This window comes from Kogia breviceps, chromosome 3 (assembly GCF_026419965.1).
Source record: "Kogia breviceps isolate mKogBre1 chromosome 3, mKogBre1 haplotype 1, whole genome shotgun sequence".
Lineage (NCBI taxonomy): Eukaryota > Metazoa > Chordata > Mammalia > Artiodactyla > Physeteridae > Kogia > Kogia breviceps.
This window is the reverse complement of record NC_081312.1, coordinates 180,757,459-180,777,905: the sequence shown is the minus strand read 5'-3', so window position 1 is coordinate 180,777,905 and position 20,447 is coordinate 180,757,459. Positions and strand designations below refer to the sequence as shown.

At 46.1% G+C, this 20,447-nt stretch overlaps 1 protein-coding gene across 10 annotated transcripts in view; it reads left to right on the top strand.

Moving 5' to 3' along the window:
- Positions 1-20,447, top strand: part of FRMD4A (FERM domain containing 4A) — a 663,610-nt gene that overhangs the window by 346,603 nt on the left and 296,560 nt on the right. The window contains exon 1 of one of the 10 annotated variants that reach the window (XM_067030462.1): positions 16,103-16,385. The exons of the other annotated variants lie outside the window; for them this stretch is intronic. Coding sequence (XP_066886563.1) covers positions 16,227-16,385 — 159 coding nt within the window. The 5' untranslated portion in view covers positions 16,103-16,226. Of the gene's footprint in view, positions 1-16,102; positions 16,386-20,447 lie in introns of those variants that run through there. 10 annotated transcript variants of the gene reach the window in all.

Below are 20,447 nucleotides of genomic sequence, written 5' to 3'. Positions count from 1 at the left end.
ATAAATGATCAGATGCACAAATAACAATAGCTTCCTGGGAAAGCTTTGCTGCTGCAGGTGCTGGGTCGGCGCCAAGCAGAGGAGGAAACCCCAGAACGCAGTTTCAGGGAAACCGCAGCATTCAGATCGCAGTTTCGGGAGAATTGTTTGATTTCCATGAGGGATGCTGGCTCAGTATCTACCGTGAAACCTGGCTCCAATAGCTCCTCTTTGGGGGGGGTGGGAGGACTTGAGCCCCACCCCGTCCCCGATACCTTGGCTTTCTTGTTTTATTTGTTTAATGTTTAAGAACAGTTCATTACCAGAATCTAGTCTCTGATCTCGTCGTTCATGGGAACAAAGATGAAATCAAAAGCTGGGAGGCCTTGAGGCTTCAGTGGTCAGGTTTACTCCGAGAGGAAGAAGTAACACATCCCAAATGCTGGCTCCGGTACTCAGCAGCTTTTTGAGAATTTCTGACCTTGAAATGTAGGGTGTCACTGTCCTGGGGCTTGTCCACCTTGCCAGGCTATCAGAATGCCCATTGCTCAGCTAACCGTCAAGGAAGCGAGATAACCGCTCCCTGATGGCTAAGACATCCGGCCAAGAAGCTCTGGCAAAGGAAGGTCTCCTGAGTGCACTTCCTTCCATCCTGCAGTGAATTAACTGGGTCAGCCGGGGTCAAGGAGCAAATATCAAGTGACACATTTTCTTCCCTCCTTCCCCAGTACGTCCCCCAACTCGGCCCCCAGGGAGAGAGAGGGCAGAAATTCGGGGGCTAGATGGTCGCACCAGGCCAGGCCCCTCGGAAAGGAGAGGAAAGCATCCCCTTCTGCGGTTTTTCAGGCACCATGTCCTTTTCTCCCTTCTCCTCCCTCTGCACATTGATCTCAGGTCTTCAAGGAAATGACCAGGAGCCAATTCAGACAGAAAGGAAGTTGCTGAAACCCACGAGATCTTGACCTGATAGACAACAATGTACATTTATTCAATGAGCTCCTACTTTGTGCTTTACAGATATTTCCTCCTTTAACCCCCAGACAGTCCCATGAGGCAGGCTTTCGTGTACATCCCCACTTTACAGAAGAGGGAGACAGAACAGAGAGAGATGAAATCCTTCGCCCAGCGTCCCACAGCCTCCAGCACTGGCAGGTCTGGGGTTTGAATCCAGGCAGAGACCTCTCCGGAGGGAATCTGATTGGGGTCTAACCCGGAAGGAGGGCCCGAGCTTCAGAGAAGAGTGTCCTCGAGGAAGGAATGAGGGTTGGTCGATTGGGCAAATGAGAATACGGATGCCCAGTTACATTTGAATTTCAGATAAACAGCCAACAAATAGTGCTTTAGTGTAGGTCTGTCTCATGTTGTTTATCTGAAATTCAAATTCAGCTGGGTGTCCTATATTTTGTCTGGCAGCTCTGGCTATAGGGCCACTTTTGTTTCTCTCTTCGGCTCGTCTCTCTCGCATATTAAGTATGCTATCTGCCTGCTCTCTTTGGTTTCTCCTATGTCCTTCTGTGCTTCTGCCCATAATCTTGCTTCAGAATCACTTGTTAGCAGTGATCTAACACTGCCTGAGCCTCCATAACATGCCGGGGCTTCGACGTTGCTCAGGAAGTGGTGGCCTGTGCCTTCTGGGACAGTAGGTGTTAGGATACAAACATGAGGCATCCTTGCTTCCCCCATGGAAGTAGAAGTAACTGCTGGTGCAGGTGGGAGGTGCCACTAGGGGGCCGAGAAGCCTTAGATAACTCACGCCTGACTCAGCCAGAGGAGTTCCGCTTCTAAGATATTTGCGTTTCCACCCACAGTTTCATTTGGGCAAAGATTTCCAGTTATGGAACATCACTCTTCTAGGCTGTTCTGCTCTAAAGCAGCACTGCCCCAACATCAGTGGACGAAGGGATCATCTGGGGATCTTGTCCAATGCAGACTCTGATTCAGCAGCTCTGGGGTAGGGTCTGGGAACCTGCATTTCTAACAGGCTCCCAAATAGTGCTGATGCACTAACATGTCCACAGAGGACATTTTCAGTACCTCGTGTCCTAACTGATGTACACGGACATGGATTTTTTTCCCCATCTTTGTTTCACATGTCATCTATCTGTCCTCTGTCCATCCGTGTCTGTCTCTATGTCTGTCTAGCCATCTATCAATCTGTCATCTTTACCATGACTATTTTGTACAAATGTTTGGTCAAGATCAGTGTGAATGTCGCTAGCCCTTTTTTTTTCTATTATACCATTTATTGATGATGGAATTACACTGGAAATCAATCCCAACAAAAGAACCTTCTTGAATGGAGTCATTTTCTAAGTGAAACATTGCTTTGAAACGTAGCATGTAAGAGACTCAACTGTATCATCGGGGAGGCCCTTAGTTTTGTGTAGACACCTCAGCTGGGTCTCTCACAGGTTTTACTCCATAGCACATCCATGAATTGGGGTGTGTGTGTGTGTGTGTGTGTGTGTGTGCGTGTGTGTGTGTGTGTGTGTTTGTAATACCTGTATCTGTGAATGAGGAACCATATTTTAGCCGGGCTTCTTGGAATAGATTTGCTCACGTTGAGATACAGGAAAGAAAGGAGTTATTTTTGGTCACTGGGTTAGTGACATTCACAGGGACCTTACCCACTCAATGATCAGTGAAATCCGCCTGGTGCCAGGGGGTCGTAAGAGAGAAAGAAAGGGACACAGGCCATTGAGATGTTCCTTTCTGGAAAGTATTCCTTCCTTGGATACTGTGGGCTCTTAAATATCTAATCCACTCTGAAATAGTCCCTCCCGCCTTGATGTCCAATCAAGGTCAGAGAGTCCACTATGAGAATTTTACATTTGCCAAATTTGGAAGTCCAACAGACCTGAAACAATTCTGGGGCTTAAAAAGTCTTTAACCCTTGCATGACCAAATGGGAATCTTTGTGGGCTATGCGTAACCCTAAGAAGCCCTCTGCACGGATTACAGGCAGATCATGGTTCATATATACGAAGGAGATCATTTCCATTTCCCTCTCAGTTTTGTACAAAATGTTAAAGAAAATAATTAGACCTGAGACACCAGCCCTGGCCTGTTGTCCAATCAGATTTTTTTTTTCCACTTCCTATCACATCTCAAATGTACATGTTTCTGTTAGATGTGTTGCTCTTCCTTTTAAAAAATAAAATGAAGTGTTTATTTTTCAGCCACAGATGATATCAAGTGCTCCTGCCTTGGAGGGATTTAATGTTTCTTCCCTCTTCCTTTACAGCTGTGACCTAGTTAATTGTAGGTGGGGAGCAAACTCTGAAATCCTTCGGCTTTCTGCTTTGTTTGGAAATCTGGCTCTGTGAACTAGTAGGATGTCCTCCTTAATAACAGGAAGTCAGGTCTCCAGATCAGCACCATTTGCGTCCTTTGTGCATTGAGATAAAGAAGAGTGTTTCGCCTGCAGTTGCCTCGTGGTTAAGGGAGAGGGGAGAGGGGAGATAGAGACATGAAAATGACCCAGAGATGAGTCACTCATTTCTAAACCAAGAGTCTAAACGCCCTTTGTTGAGGACAGATTGTAACCTCCGAACTGTTCTGCCCTCCCGGCCACAGAGACAAAGGAGTAAGTGATTCAGGCTCTCGGTTTGGCTGCTTCATGACTGCCTTTAGGGAACTCAAGTCCTGAAACATCACTACATTAAGAAACTGTTTTAATTTAGACATAAACGTGCATTACTAAGAGTCAGGCTTTTCAAGTCAACGAGCAAGTCCTTGATGGTGGGAAGAAGACTTGGATCCTTTTAACAAAATATTTAACTACTGAATTATTTTTGGGGGGGTCGGCGGGGAGGGGTGGGCAAGGAATCATCGGGTAGAAGGTCCTGAAGTGTCGATTTTCCATTGCCCAAATGGGGAAAAGTTCATTTCCTAGCCCCTACCATGACACTCAGAGGTAAATGGCAGTTCTCCTGAAAAGAATGTCCAGGAATGAAATTTAAACGGTAAAAACCGTGACTGACTCACTTCCATTTCTTCCCATCGCCCTGAATCCAAGAATCAAGGGGTGTCATGGGCCTCGATCAGTGGCTCTCGGAAAGTGTAATCCCTGGGCCGGAGTTTCAGTTCTCACCTGGGAACATGTTAGCAATTCAAATCCCCGGGCCCTACACCCGATCTACTGAGTCAAAAACTCTGGGGTGAAGCCCGGAGGTCTGTGTTTGAACACCTCCTCCAGATATTTTAGTGCAAAAGCTAAAGCGTGAGGACACCGGCCTGAGCTCTTAGGTAACATTATGAGTGAAAGGAACTCATCTCCAAGACGCAGGGAACTCAGTGTCGGTCTGTGGCCATGGTTCTTTCCCATGGCTGTACGTTAGAATGACTGGGATGTTTTTTTAAGAGTAGTAATACCGACTCCCTCCCCCAGACTCATGAAATCAGAATCTCTAGGGATGGGGCCCGGGTAAATGCATTTCCTAGAAGCTTCGTGGATGATTCTAATGGGTCAGCTAGGGTTGGCAACCAGCGGTCCAGGGAGGGACCAGGTAAGGGAGGGTTGCTAACTTGGCTGAAATGCTGACGCCTGGGGAGAGGGGGGCTGCAGTCCATAGGGCAGGATCCAGGCAGGCCCTGCAGACTTGACATTCCAGGCAAGGGAGATGTCCAAAGCCAGTGGCGGCGTCCCTGGGATCGGTGGCCACAGTGGGGCCGGGGGGGTTTCCTTTGGAGCCACTTGCTGGTTGCCAGACCCCACCTTGCTAGACCTTCCAGGTACAAATGTGAAAGCTGCCAACACCCCATTCCTAAATCAGCACAGATCAAGTACCTTGATCTGCTCGGAGGGCACCACCCATTCCCAACTTCCTTTCCTTGCCCTTGGCCTTCAATGGAGGAGCTAGCCCACCTCATGGCTAAGGCCCCTTGGGTCACGATGAGCACGGTGGTCCACGCTGAGGGAGGACGCAACCGTGAGGGCCACGCCAGGTGCCACCTGCACCGGGCCTCGGAGCTGGACTCTGGTTCCAGCCTGGGAATGAGAATGCCAATCAAGGAGACGTAGCAAAGGTCAGGGCAGCTGAGGCAGGTGCATGCAAAGTAGCACAGGTTCACCTGAGGGCCATCTGAGCAGAGCCCATTTACATAAACAGGTCCTAGAGGTCAGCAGTTGTGTGTCTGCCTGCAGGGAAGGTCCCGGGCTGTCTCAGGAGCAGCCCAGGAACAGGACAGAACAGAAGCAGTGGGTGAAAAAGATTACTCTCTAGGGGTATGTCAGTTCCTTCAAAAATTAAACATAGACTCATCAGAAGATCCAGCGTTCCATTTCTGGCTCTAGACCCAAAAGAAATGAAAACAGAGACTCAGCTATTTGTACACCCATGTTCACAGCAACATTATTATTTATTTCTTTTTATCGAGGCATAGTTAATTTACAATGTTGTAATAGTTTCAAGTGTACCGCAAAGTGATTCGGTTTCATATATATATATATGTGTGTGTGTATATATATATGTGTGTGTGTGTGTGTGTATGTATATGTATGTATGTACGTGTATGTATTCTTTTTCAGATTCTTTTCCCTTATAGGTTATTAGAAGATATTGAGTATAGTTCCCTGTGCTATACAGTAGGTCCTTGTTATTTGCCTATTTTATGTATAGTAGTGTATATACGTTAATCCCAAAGTCCTAATTTATCTCTCACCCGGCCCCCTGTTATCCCCTTTGTTAACTATAAATTTGTTTTCTATGTCAATTTCTCTTTTGTAAATAAGTTCATTTGTATCACTTTTTTAGGTTCCACATGTAAGAGATATCATACGGTATTTGTCTTTGACTTAACTTCACTTAATATGAGAATCTCTAGATCTATCCATGTTGCTGCAAATGGCATTATTTCATTCTTTTTTATGGCTGAGTAGTATTCCATTGTATATGTGTGTGTATGTGTATATATATATATATATATATATATATATATATACACACACATATACACACGCACGCGCACACCACATCTTCTCTATCCATTCATCTGTCAATGGACATTTAGGTTGCTTCCACGTCGTAGCAGCGTTATTCACAAAAGCCACAAGGCAGAAGCAACCCAAGTGTCCATCAGCAGATGAAAGGATAAACAAAATGTGGTCTACATACAGCGGAATAGTATTCACCCTTAAAAAGGAAGCAGATTCTAACACGGGCTCTAACGCGGATGAACCTTAAAAACATTATGCTAAGTGAAATAAGCCGAGTCACGAAAGAACAAATACTGTGGGATTCCACTTGCATGAGGTACCTCGAATAGGCAAATTCAGAGAGACAGAAAGTAGAACCGTGGTTGCCAGGCGCTGGGGGGAGTTGTACGACAGGCGTGGAATTTCAGTTTTGCTTTTTCTAAAGATGGATGGTGGTGATGCTTGCAAACTGTGTGAATGTACTTGATACCATTGAACTGTATGTACACCTAAAAATGGTCAAAGTGGTAAATTTTATGTATATTTTACCACAGTTTTTTCTTAAGAAAGATCAACATCGGAAACCCACAGGGTTGGAGGGTATGAAATGCAACAGGTAAATACTTCCAGCCTCACAGAGGAAAGGAGGAGGGGTTGTCATCCTGGCTTGGGCTCCCAACACACATGCAGTTTCATGAAGTCCCTGCCACATAGGCTGCTCTGTTTTTCACATTTTGAAATGCAGCCCGAGTTTTGGTGGAGAAGGTAGAGTGTTCCCTCGAGAGAGTGCCTCAGGCCACTTCATCCTGGCCAAACTCATGAAGGAGATCTCAGACCTGCCCATTCCCCGTGCTTAATTAACAAGAAGCCTGCTCCCAGCTGTGGTACAATGAGGGCGTCGTCCTGGGTTTATTAAGAGACGCAAACAGAAGGCACTTAGCTCCTAAGTGTCTCCTTACAGCCAAATCTTAAATCATCACCTCTGTTTCTGCATCGAGGGGGAAATAGCCAAGCCCCTGACCCAATTTCCTTTCTCTCTGGCAGAAGTTTACCTCAAATTATGCCACATAGAGACTTCATTTGAAAAAAGGGAAGAATTCATTTGATCTTTTGTAACAAATCAAACAGTAAAGTCTCAGCTAGTTTTCCTTATAGGTTTTCAGATGCTTTCATGGCCTGGGTGGGTATAATTACATTTTTTCACTTGCATCATTACAGGGCATTACATTTCTTTCCATCTCCTGTTTCCCTGGCCCTCCTTCCTGTGCAATTTTAGGGTTGCCAATTGAGGGAAAGGACTTCTTGCAAATTAGGAGACACAGTGAGCCTTGGGTTAAGTAAATGTTTCACTTATGTGGGCCGCTTGGCCTCTGTCAGAAATTGGGAAGACATAGGAGAGATCTAAATAAGAGGACTTTTAGATGGCTGATACGGGGACCTGCTGGAGCCTTCCTTCCTCCTTGTCTGTGCACTTGTATTTTGGCAGGTCCCGACTCAGCTGCTTCTACCTGCCGTGCATTAAGCCCCTCTGGGAGCTTGACCACTGCTGTAAAGGGAAGGATGTGAAATTCCCTGGCACGGGCGGCACAGGCAGATGGAGGAGGGTTCAGCCAGCCATGCCTTCCCTCCAACCCTGCATCCAGCTGTGAACCCCTGGCTTGTCTCTCCTTATATCTTTTGGTCTGTTGGCTCTCAGCCCACCTAGTTTCCAGCCTTCTGGTTGACCTGAACTCTACATTCATTGTTCACAGATATTTTGACTGCCCGCTTTGAACTCATTGATTTACCTTGACCTTTAAACTCTGGATGACTCTGGATATGTGACCACTGACATGATTTCCTAGCCATAATTTGCCTAGATCTCCAACCCCAATATAGTTCTTGGTTTTCCACCTCTGTTGCTAAATGCTAAGCTATCTCTATTATCCTTGGCAGCCGTGGATGCAGAACAGACCACGCTACCCATAATCAGGCTAACTTAAATGGTTCCGAAAAGCAGCACTCCAAATAAATAGTTTTACCCATAAGAGATCTGAATGAGAACGTACAGCGTTAAATTCTTCAGTGGTAGTTTAGGTAACTCACCACATTAACAAGCTTATCCTAACACAGGCCTAATTTTGTATATGTCAAAGGATTTGCTTCTTGGTTCGCTTTGAATTTGTAATACAAACGTCCAGTTCATGGACTGTTCCAGTCCCCCTTGACAAACTCAACTAAAGAACTCATGGTTGCTTTTTGTTTTGTTTTATGTGTTTTGGGGTTTTCTGTCATCGCTGCGGAGATTGTTTCATGAGAGGAATTTTGTTAACTCTAGAAAATGTGATGGACTAGAATAAAACAGATTTGTTGACCCAACCACGTTGGAATGCAGTCTCTGGAGCCAGGCCTAGCTGCGGGACTTCTGGACTTGGTGGTACTAAGGGTAAAGAGCTCTGGGGTGGGCCGATGTGATGGTCAGGAGATAGTCTCCCAGCTGGGTTCTTCGGATGGCAGACATCCTTTATTTCTCTGCTTTCTTTTTCCCCTTGGGAAAAGCATTCCAAGAAAGCAAGGGGAAAATGTAGCGTAGAGAATGGCTTCCCAAAGTCACCATCTCACCAAAATTGCATCTGACCTACAAAAGTGGCATTGACCACACCTCCATTGGCAAGGCCATTCCATCCCCATTCCTCAAGCCTCCAGCACTGTCATTGTCATGGCGCGTCATGTCTTCACAACCAAATAAGAAAGGCGATGTACAGCTAACCCTACATGCCTGCTCTTTTTTTTAATTTTACTTATTTATTTTTGCAGTGTTGGGTCTTCGTTTCTGTGCGAGGGCTTTCTCTAGTTGTGGCAAGCGGGGGTCACTCTTCATCGCGGTGCGCGGGCCTCTCACTATTGTGGCCTCTCTTGTTGCGGAGCACAGGCTCCAGACGCGCAGGCTCAGTAGTTGTGGCTCACGGGCCTAGTTGCTCCGGGGCATGTGGGATCCTCCCTGGCATGTGGGATCCTCCCAGACCAGGGCTCGAACCCGTGTTCCCTGCATTAGCAGGCAGATTCTCAACCACTGCGCCACAAGGGAAGCCCCCATGCCTGCTCTTTGAGAAGCCAAAGCAAGAAGAACAACAGAAACTCCTATAATGGAGCTTAAGCTACTCCAGGGTAGATTTTATGAAGACATGTCACCCAAGAGCAGCAGGAAAAGCCACAAGCCTATGTTTTTATATAAAATACACATTTGCATGCATTCTTTGTCATTACCTTTCTATTAAGCTCAAGACGCTGAGGATTTTTTTTTTTAAAAAGTAGGTTTGCTACATTAGAAGGAAGGAACTTTAGAGAAATGAATAACAAATTTCTTAAAACCTTCTAATATGTTATGAACAACATAAGACGTAAGAACGTCAGGCCCGCAGTTGGGGCAAGGGTTAGAAGGAATTTAAGCTATAGGTTAAAAAAGTAAGTGTTCTTATCCTGATTTACCTCTTACCCATTCTACCTGCCTTCCTTTATGTCTGGAGGAGAAACATTAACTTCTTCCTCACTGAGTTATCCTTAAGCCTTTTCACAGCTTCTAGACACAAGTTTTCTCATATCTTCTTGGTTCCCACTTGGAGGGCAAGTTATCTCTCAGCAGCTCTCCTCTGAGCAGTTAATTCATCTTAATCTCCCTCCATGAGAAGGAAGAAGAGATGATGGTTCTCAACGGAGGGCAGGCCCTCCTCCCAACTTTACAACTTCACTCCCAACAGGCCCCAGACCATTGCCCTTCCAAGCGCTTACAACCCCGAAACAAAACAAGGCATCTGGTTTTTTTTTTTTTTTCCAGATAAGGCCATGATCACATAAACCACAGGCTTGCACAATATATGCTCAAAAATCGTCCTTGGCCACTGAGTCCCATGGAAACCAAGTAACAGGAGATTAAGAAAGAGAAGAGCTGGGGGGCGTTTAATTTCTCTTCAGGGTCTGGACTGATTTGATTCCGGCGGCCCTGATTTTATTTCTGCTGGGGCCTGGCATGTATATGAGAACTGACTTTCGTAACCAGGGTAATTGATAGGATGACATCAGTCTTATGGCCCTGGGATCCCTTGTATAATGGTTTGTAGCCCTTGCAGGAAATATTTCTAAACATAGCTCTTGGCGTGCAGCTCTGGAGCGCTTAAGCCAGAGGGCAGCTCCCGCCTCTCTGCTACTTTCCCAGGGACCCAAAATATTTTTATGTACACAGCCAAGCATTTTTCGAAAATTATTCTCCTACCCCCGAGTGATCGGAGTACGCTCCCCAGCATTTATATAAACGGGTCTTTGGGGACCCCAGGTTGAAGAATGGTGACACACTGATGATTCTTTGTCAGAGCTGGGATGTTTTCCAGACCCAAATAGGGGATTCAGTGAGTTAGTGAGCAGTTCTGAAACGCCTCGGGATTTCAAGAGATTGTTTGGGTTTGGGTTTCCCATGTCGCCCACTCACTTCACCAGACAAGCGCTATTTCTAAATATCCTTTTCCCAAAGAGCTGGCACCGGAATTACAAGGTGACAAATGGGAACTTGCAAAAGCGCTTGGACTCTTGCTTCCGAGGGTGGGCGTGAGAGTGTCGAGCGGGAGAAGGAGGGGGAGGGGAAATTCTGGGCTCTTCTGCGCCTTCTGCCTCTGTTTCCCCAAAGCCCATCTGCGTGCTTGGGGCTAAGGCAGGAAAGACAGCAGGCCAGCCCTCGGAAGGCAGCGCTGCCCGCTGGCTGTCGCGCCGCACCCTACCCAGAGCCATCTCTTAGAACCCAACCAGGAAAGTAAGATCGCTGCCCCTTCAGAACCACTAGGATGGCTATAATCAAAAGGACCGACTAACAGGGTTGACAGGGATATGGAGAAATTCAAATCCTCGTACACTGCTGGTGGGAATGTAAAATGGTGCAGCAGCTTGGGAAGACAGCTTGACAGTTCCTCAAAAGGTTAAACGTGGAGATGTCATATGATCCGGCAATGCCACTTCTAGGTAGCTCTCCAAGAGAGATGAAAAACATACCTCCACCCAAAAACTCGTACATGAATGTCCATAGCGGCGTTATTGATAAATAGCCCCAAAGAATAAACAACCCAAATGCCCTCTTATTCAGTAAGAGAAAGACGTGAAGTGCTGATACAGGCTACAACGTGAGTGAACCTTGAAAACATTATGCTCTGTAAGAAAAGCCGGGCCCAGAGATCACATTTATATAAAACGTCCGGAATAGGCAAATCTATAGAGACAGAAAGTAAGTTAGTGTTTGCGGGTGGCTGGAGGAAGGAGGGAGAAAAACGGGTAGCTGATAGGTACGTGGTTTCATTTTGGGGCGATGAAAATGTTCTAAAGTGAGGTCATGGGTGACGGTTGTACAACCCAGTGAATACACTAAAATCCATTAAATTGTATACTCTGAATGGGTAAAGTGTATGGTATATAAATTATATCTCAACCATGTGTTCTTTTTTAAAGAATACTAGCAAAGAATGATGGGCCACCTTCATTTAAAAAATAAAGTTTCCAATTCTGCCCAAACTGGCATTTTTGGTTACACGTGGAGATTTAATAACAAAAGCATTCAATGGATGGAAAGAACTATATGTGCAATAGACTTCAACCCAAGTTTGATCCTGTGTTGGAAGTCATGGCGGGGAGGGGATATAGCATTAAAACGTGAGTTAGTAGCTAAGGCTGGAAAGGTCTGTGACACGGAAATGTTAACTGTACACAAAGCCCAAAAGAAATCTGCTCTCTACGAAACCTAAAGATACGGTTGACGGGTGTTTCTGAACACAGCCCTGCTTTTCCGCTCACTGTTGTGGATTCGTTCGTTTTCCAGCACCTCCTCAGGCTCACTTTGGAATAAGTCGCCTGTTGATCCTCTTTAGGTCTTCCAAAAGAACACATGTGGCTTTTAGTAGGCCTTAATTCTGGCTGAAACGTCTTGGCATTGGGTCTCAACTGGACCGGGCCTTGATGCTGGAGAAACTGCCCTTTCCCTTCAGGTTCTATCAGCAAAGGATAACATAACACAGGGGTCCCCAACCCCCGGGCCGCAGACCACTACTGGTCCGCACCCTGTTAGGAGCTGGGCCACGCGGCAGGAGGTGAGAGGCCGTGGAGCAAAGCTTCATTTGCCTCTCCCCGTCGCTCCTATTACCGCCTGAACCGTCCCCCGCCTCCTGTGGAAAAATTGTCTTCCACAAAACCGGTCCCTGGTGCCAGAAAGTTTGGGGACTGCTGACATAACGCATCTAAGAGAATCTTTTTAAAAAAGCTATTTATGCCTCCCAGTAGCTGAATTTAACCTGACATAGAGTGTGGGAGTTCTCCAGTCAATCTTACGGCTGACATTTTCTAAAATAGATGTCAGTAAATAATCAGTGAATAATTAAGATGGGTTAATTAGATTGCATTTCTGAACATATTCCTTTGGTTGCTGTAAATAGACTTCTCTGCATGTGTGCCATTTCCTGTCTTTGTGTATTTGCTAATTTTATTCCTAATGACACTACGCATTACTTGCAACTTAAGAGTTTTTCCAAGCTCTTCTCAAAGCAGTAATTATGTCTGAAAACATCCCTGGAGTCAAGCAAAGGCATTTATTGCTTTTTAAAAAATTCCTCTGTCCTTACAAAAACAGTGAGGAGAGTCGGGGAGCAGGGATGGAAAACCCAAAGGCGTGGAGATGGAGGGAGCTGGACCAAGCGTGGAGCAGTTGAGAGAGGGGGGCCCAGGTAGGGCCCTGCCAAGCCTCCCCGCCCCCCCGCTCCCCGTGCCTTACGAGGCCCCACCCCCCTCTCCGGCCTTTGACCTGGGCACGAACTCCCGGCCTCACCAGGCTTGCCTCCCCCCAGGGTTAGCACCCGACTTAGAGCCCCCAGCCTCAGTTCCCTTCCCAGACGTGGAACCGCAGAACCAGGACTTCCGTTCTCCCTGTGATGTCCTCCCCCAGCCCCAGGGCAAACGGTAGGCAAACAGGCAGCAACTGACCCAGTCCTGCCAACTAACTCAAGACTTAGACTCTTCACCCCAAACCTTAGCAAAAAGGTTCACGAAAGGAGGGGAGATGCAGGGTAGAAGTCGACGATGTCTCCTGGGCATCTCGCGGTACTCCTCTCCCTTCAGATACCCAGCAGGTCACCGATTCATTACTCCTTAGGTTTAGTGATCAACTGTCTAAATGGTAAATCACCTAGAAAACCCCACATTTCTATTATTTTTGAGGAAAGAATAAAGAACATGATTTAAAGGAGTCGGGAGTCAGTTAGACAAATCCGGTCCTTTGTTGGCCTGCGGAGCCCTGGTAGCACGTCCCAGCGCCATCGCAACATTAGCACGGCCTGGACAGGTCGCCCTGCTTTCCTCCCCTGCAACCTGGAGGCGCACACGCAGAGACACGCGTACACACAGACGCACACACAGACACACAGAGACACACACATCTGCATCTAATGGCTTGAGCATCACAACTCCCTTTGAAAGCACAGGGCGTCGCGGCCGAGGGTAGCAGTGCTGTTGGCGCACAGCCTCAGAGGCCATCGGGGAAGCTGCCCTGTGAAAGTCTGAATTAGTGACCGAAGGTCTCGGGCAGAAACAGACGTGACTGAAGAGACGGGGCCGGCGAAACTGGGGAGCGTCCTCCACATGCACTTGGGCGTGACCCGTCCCCGTCACCTGTGCCTCCGCGGGCTCGAAGGCACCTGCTGATGCGACCAGGCTCGGACTGCAGGCTCCAGAGCCAGGCTCCGCAGAGGGCGTCCCTGTCCCCATGTACGGTAAAGACCTCAGGGCAGTTTGAGTAGGTCTTGCTCTTCTCAGGAATTAATATGTTTATATTCAGGCACGTTTTTAAAAAGCTTATTATGGCACATTTAGACTTCAAAGATTCCCAGACCATAAGCTAAATATATATTTAACTTCTTTTTTTTTTAATTTTTAAAGTCACATTATTTAATCACAGATTAAAACAGTGGCTTTAAAATGATCCCTATCCATTCCATAATTACATGCTCTGGATAAGAGCCTGGTTCACGGCCAAAATCCCCAGAGGTTGGAGAGTTCGAGCTTGAGGACACAGACGTCGCAAACCGTGATATGGCTTTGCCTTTGCTTTTTCTTGAAAATACCGCGGCAGTTAGCTAATGTTAATGGAACAATCACTGTCCATATACTCTTTGTTTTTTTAATTTACCTTTCTTCCTTTCTTTCTTTTTCTTTCTTTCTTTCTTCTTTAGTAAAACTATCTCTGCTGATGTCTTTGTAGAAAGACAAAGATTCCTTTGTAACCCCCCGCTGCCTTTTATTACGGGGTGTGTGAAAATAAAGGAATAATACACAGGAATGAAATCAAGCAGTTTTACCCTGGAGCCATGACTCACGGAAAAATGATAAAACTCATCCAAGAAGAGTTTAAATGAAAATGGTTTTCACTTATTCATTAAATGAATAAATACATGGACCCACAGCAAAAGGAAACACAGGGATTCCAAGAAGGTGACTCAGAGAAACACACATTTGGAAACGATCTCAAGAGTTTTATACTATCAGTGATAGATAATATCCTAGAATTACCTGATCGTGGGAGACGCTCCAAAACATTGAACTAGCGTACATGCCACACCCTGCGTTATCCGCTTTAAGAATATCCCCTGATAGGGACTTCCCTGGTGGTCCAGTGGTTAAGACTTGGCCTTCCAATGGAGGGGGTGTGGGTTCGACCGCTGGTCGTGGAACTAAGATCCCACGTGCGTCGTGGCCCCAAAAAACCAAAACATAAAACAGAAGCGATATGGTAACAAATTCAATAAGGACTTTAAAAATGGTCCACATCAAAAAAATCTTTGAAAAAAAGAATATATCCCCTGACTTAATTCTCACAACAGCCCTGTGAGGTTGGTATGATTTCCATCACTATGGATAAAGAGCTAACTAAGTCGGAGAAGTTAATTTGTCTGACCTCAAGCAGTAAGTGGGAGGGCCGAATTCAAACCGTTATGTCTGACGTCGGGACACTCTAGAGGGTAGTGAGTTATGAGTTCTGTGAGTTATGTTCTACTAGTTTCCTGATGACGTTAAAGGTTTGAGTTGAAGAGACAAGATAGTCAATCAATCAATCAATATAAAGAATATGCAGAAGGCAAATGTGCCTCCGTGACTACCAAGCACTCAAAACGATGTTGAGACTTAAACCCGCCCTTCTCTTAGCTGTACAGGTTGCGTTATGATGGAATCTTCTCCTACCTCTTCCCTCCCCTTCTGACTTGGCCATCTCGTCTTTTGGTCTATAAGCTATTGAACTAGGAAGCAGATGCCCTTCTGAAACATGGTTTAAAATAATCATAATAAATAAAATAATAAGAACAATCAAAAATAATCAAAACTCAAAATAACTTGATTGACATCTCACATAGCTGTACCTTGTTTAACTGGAGGTCCTTCCTTGGATTAAGGTCGCCACAGGGCTTATCTAATATGTGATAAAGTCACAAGAGCATTTATAGGAAATGACCCTTCACGGGGGAAAAAGGAGATAGGCTACCTTTACCCCCTTTATCTGCTTTCCTCCAAAATCGCAGATGTGGATATCACATCTAATAGATAAGTTTCCTTACTGCCCTTTTCTTCCTAACCTAAACTTGGGAGGTTTCCAAAGTAAATGCCTGGCTTTTTACAAATTGCCCACGGAAATAGCAGTTTTTCCCAGTGTTGATTTAAAAAAAAAAAAAAAAAAAAAAAAAAAAAAAAAAAAAAACAATACCCAAACTGGCCTTTTGGCTCGCGGTGCAGAAACTCTGGTTCTCGAAGTTTTAAAGAGTTAAGAGACTAGGTGGAATGCCTTGGGAATGTTGGCAGAGAGGCTGAAAATCCATCCCCTTTGTTTCTCACCCTGGATGGAATCCCGGAACCAGGAGCACACAGTGATGTCTGGAGGTTCACGTTCTTCTTCCAATTCTGTTCTGATCTGCGCCGAAAGTCAGCTGGGGGTCCACCGAGGTCCACCGAGGTCCTATCCACCGTGGCGGGCGGGGCGGGGGCGGGGCGGGCTTATTTTTACCTAGTCCCTGGGGACTTCCCAGAGGCAGCGAGAAAACATTTTCATCTAGGAGCCATTTGCTCCTCCTTGAAGGAAAACAGTCCCAGAAGATTAATGAGGGTGGTGGCGAGGGAAGCCGGGGATGAGGACAGAGGACCAGGAGGAGGCAGGGTTATTTGGATTTTGCATTTTCCTGGCCTGATGACATCTCAGTGACATTTGAACTTGGCGTTAGGAAGGGAACACAGCCCTGCGTGCGGGTCCTGGGACCAGAGGGGCAGAGGCGGGGCCTGGGCTGGCATGGCTGCGGGGCCGCAGGGCTCCGAGGACCTGCTGAGTGGCTGGGACCGGCTGGTATGGGGCCTGACTTGCCGGGTGCTGAGGACGTGCCGAGGGGGGAACCTGCGGGTCCTGCAGCTGATGCTGAAACCATGGTGTATCTCCAGGGCTGTCTACCAGGTGGGACCCGATGCTCCTCTTCTGTTTCTTTGCAGCATGAGAAACCCATGGGGGATGGCGGGGAAGGGTTGTCAACTGCTGTCCCTTGTGTATTATGTCCAGTAAATAGAGGGAGGGGCTCGCTTCAGCTGGCATCTCCTAGGTGCCAGGCGCTGGGCGAGGTGTGTCGTAAGCAGGATCTAACTCAGTTTTCCAAAACAACCTGATAAAATAGGCATTTATGGCACCTTTTGGAGATGAGGTTATTGAAACTCAGGGAGGGACGTAAGTTGTTCAGAGTCACCCCGCTGGTAACTGACAGAGCCCTGCGATTTACACCCAAGTAAAAAGTGAGGATGCCCTTTGCACAAGTTCATGCCCCTCTCACAAGAGATGCTGTTTTCTCAAAGAGAGGGAGAGTGTGTGTGTGTGTTTGGGGGTGGGATAGAGGTGGCAACAAGCTGATAAGGGACGTTGGCTGCACGGGACAGGAGGTGAAGAGGGAAGAGCGCAGAGCAGCAATAGCGGGTCGCGTCCCGCCCGTCCTCACCTCCCTCCCCTTTGGCGGCTCCCCTAGTCAGACGTGCCCACACAAAATGTGAGAAAGAGGGAAAGTTTTCTGCAGCAGGGTGGCCCTTCTGAATCAGTTGGCTGGGGATGCAGGCTCTTAAAAAGGGAGAGACAAGAGAGTCTGCTTTCCCATCCAGACTGGTGGCAGGAAGCCAGGTCCCTGCCAGCCACGGGCGGTTCAGTGCTGACCGCCCAGCCCAGCCTGAGGAGAAGGAGCCAGACTTACTGAGGGGGCTGGAGGCAGATGAGCAAAGGGGTAGCTCTGCCCCTGCCTGGTTCTGGAAGGAAGGTGTCACTAGCTCTTCCTCCACTGATGCTTTCTTATAACGCAGTTTATTTCGCTGATTTAACTTGAGCGGCTTGGGTCCTCTCTCTTTGCTTCCCAGACTGTTTGAAAGCAAGCAGACACAGCTGGCCTTTGTGTTTTTAGGCATAATCTGGCGGTGTAGAATCCCTTAATGAACCGTAATGGCTAAACAACCCAGGACCGCGCAGCCACCCTTCCCCCCAAGCCCTCCTCATGGAATGGTCCAGACTTGCATTGAAGGGACAGCTCCTTGGAAAACGCGCCCAGGAGCCCTGAGTTGATTTTACAGAGGGGCAGAGTCCTCCCAGAACCCCCATTCCGTCTTCTTCTACGCACGGGCAGAAGGGAAGACTTTCCAAGTGGCTTGCAGGAAGGGTTTGATTTTTTTGTTTGTTTGTTTGGTTTTTATTTCAGAATTCTTGTATCTGAAGGGCTCATTCATACCCATGGTTTTACTGTAAACAGCAACTATGTCTGTAATAGATCACATATAAAAGAAACTTGAGAGAAGTCTTCTCAAATTTGACATCAATCTGGAAAGTCTACACAATGTTTCCCATGACGAATTGTGAATCGAAAGACTTCTGGAAAAAAATCTCCCAGATGGGAGATTCAAACAGTAACTAACATAGTTAGTTGGTCCTTTTTTTTTTTTTTTTTTTTTTGAAACCTTGGTTTTAGAGTCAGTTCTCCAACAGCTCGGTGTTTGGGGGTAAGTCCTTAGTCCAGATGAGTCTGTCTTATTTGTTGCTGATTACGAATGAGTTTGGGAGTCCTGGCTTCTTACCTCTGTCTCCCACTTTCTTTTTATCTCCTATTTGTCCTCTCTTATGTTTCATCAAGTTACGTAAAAATCAAGAGTCTAAATCGAGCGAGCAGGGTGGCCTAGCCCCACCTCAGAGGAACTTTTTTAGGAACCTCCCTTCGTGTTACAAGTGTGTTGGAGAGAACACTGAATTATTGGACACCAGGCCTGGAAAACATTTTCTTCCTGATTCAACCTCAACTCGATTCATCAGTCACTTACTGAATAACACTTGTGTGCCTGGCCCTTGGTAGGCAATTGGGACTCAAAGGTTAATCACTCCTCATTCTTGTCCATGGTTTGTCTCTGGCCAAGCTGCGCTCATCAGCCAAGCCAGGGTGCCCAGAGGGCAGATGCCTATGACCCACACAGCCTGTCTGCAGCCAGCAGTTAATTCCCACAGGTGGGTCTGGAAAGCATTTGTGGAGGGGAAAGTCAGGACGGCAGGTCTAAACTGGTTCACTGACCTAAGAGGCCAGGTTGACCAGTTGGCTGTCTGCAGAGCCGGGCTAAGGGGCTTCAAGAAGGAAGGGAAGCTGAAAGCAAAAGGCAGCTGCACTGGGCCGGGGTGAACTGAAGGAGTCCCAGATGAGACTTACCGTCTCCGGGGCAGCTTTACCTGCTCCCAGACCTTTTACCTGCCATATGGGTAGGTTTCCCACACCAAGCAATTCTGACACTAACTGCCCGGAGTTAGCACAAGTTCAGATGAAGGGCTCAGGTTAAGGACTGCCTCCACACTTCAGACACCAACCAAGCAGGGTTGGTTTAATGGGACACGTACAAGATACCAGCCCATGCTCAGGAGCTCACAGCCTCCTGGGGAAGAGTCAAGAAAACAAGTCGAGTTTTCAAGGGAGAAACAGAGAGTAACTAATTTTGCTCAGGGAAGACTTTTCAGAAAGTCTTTTATTCTCTCCGAGCCTTTGCTTTCTCAATTATAGAGTATAGCTTCATAGCAGTATAAGGGATAAATCAGGGCATATTTGTGAAAGTGTGCTGTAAATATAATACTAAAGTATATACAAATGGGAAGTGTTGTTGTTTTTATTGAAGTATTGTTGCTGTACAATATTATATAAATTACAGGTGTATAATATAGTGATTCATAATTTTTAAAGGTTATATTCCATTTATAGTTATTATAAAATATTGGCTATGTTTCCTGTGTTGTACAATATATCCTTGAAGCTTATTTTATACCTGATAGTTTGTACCTGTTACTCCCCCACCCCTATCTTGCCCCTCCCCACTTCCGTCTCCCCACTGGTAACCATTTGGTTGGTCTCTATATCGGTGAGTCTGCTTCTTTTTTGTTATACTCAGTAGTTTGTTGTATTTTTTAGATTCTACATATAAGTGATATCATACAGTATTGGTCTTTCCTTGTCTGACTTATTTCACTTAGCATAATGCCCTCTAAGTCCATCGACATTGTTTCAAATGGCAGAATTTCATTCTTTTTTATGGCTGAGTAGTATTCCATTGTATATATGTACCACATCTTCTTTATCCATTCGTCTGTTGATGGACACTTAGGTTGCTTCCATATCTTGGCAATTGTAAATAATGTTGTTATGAACATCGGGGTGCATGTATCTTTTTGAATTAGTGGGGTTTTTTGTTTTGTTTTTCGGCTATATACCCAGGAGTGGAATTGCTGGGTCATATGGTAAATCTATCTTTAGTTTTTTGAGAAACTTCCATATTGTTTTCCACAGTGGCTGTACCAATTTACATTCCCACCAGCAGTGTATGAGGGTTCCCTTTTCTCTACATCTTCTCCAGTATTTGTTATTTGTGTTCTTTTTTGATGATAGTTGCTTCTAAATCTTGGCTATTGTAAACAGTGCTGCTATGAACATTGGGGTGCATTATCTTTTCACATGAGCGTTTTCATTTTCTTCGGCTATATACCCAGGATTGGAATTGCTGGATCATATGGTAGTTCTATTTTTAGCTTTTTATTATTTTTTTAAATGTACTGTATTCTTACCGCCTTTTATCTTGGGAAAAGTTCATCAAGAGTGCCTTTATTTACTAGTGGTAAGGTGATTAATGGCCATTTTTATGTATTTCGTTTAGGCAGTTGTCTAGGGAAAAACTCTGTTTTCCTTTACTCTCACTCTGCTTTATACTCACAGTGCTTCTGACGCCAGATGGGTAGGTTTTCCACACCAAGCAATTCTGACACTAACTGCCTGGAGTTAGCACAAGTTCAGGTTAAGGGCTCAGGTTAAGGACTTCCCCCACACTTCAGACACCAATCACAAGTCTCCAGTTTACCCACAACTTCTGGCTGACTTGGCTACAAACTGGAGGTTCTCACGATCCCCTCCTTGGATTTGATCATTTGCTAGAACAGCTCACAGAACTCAGGGAAACACATGTATCAGCTTAT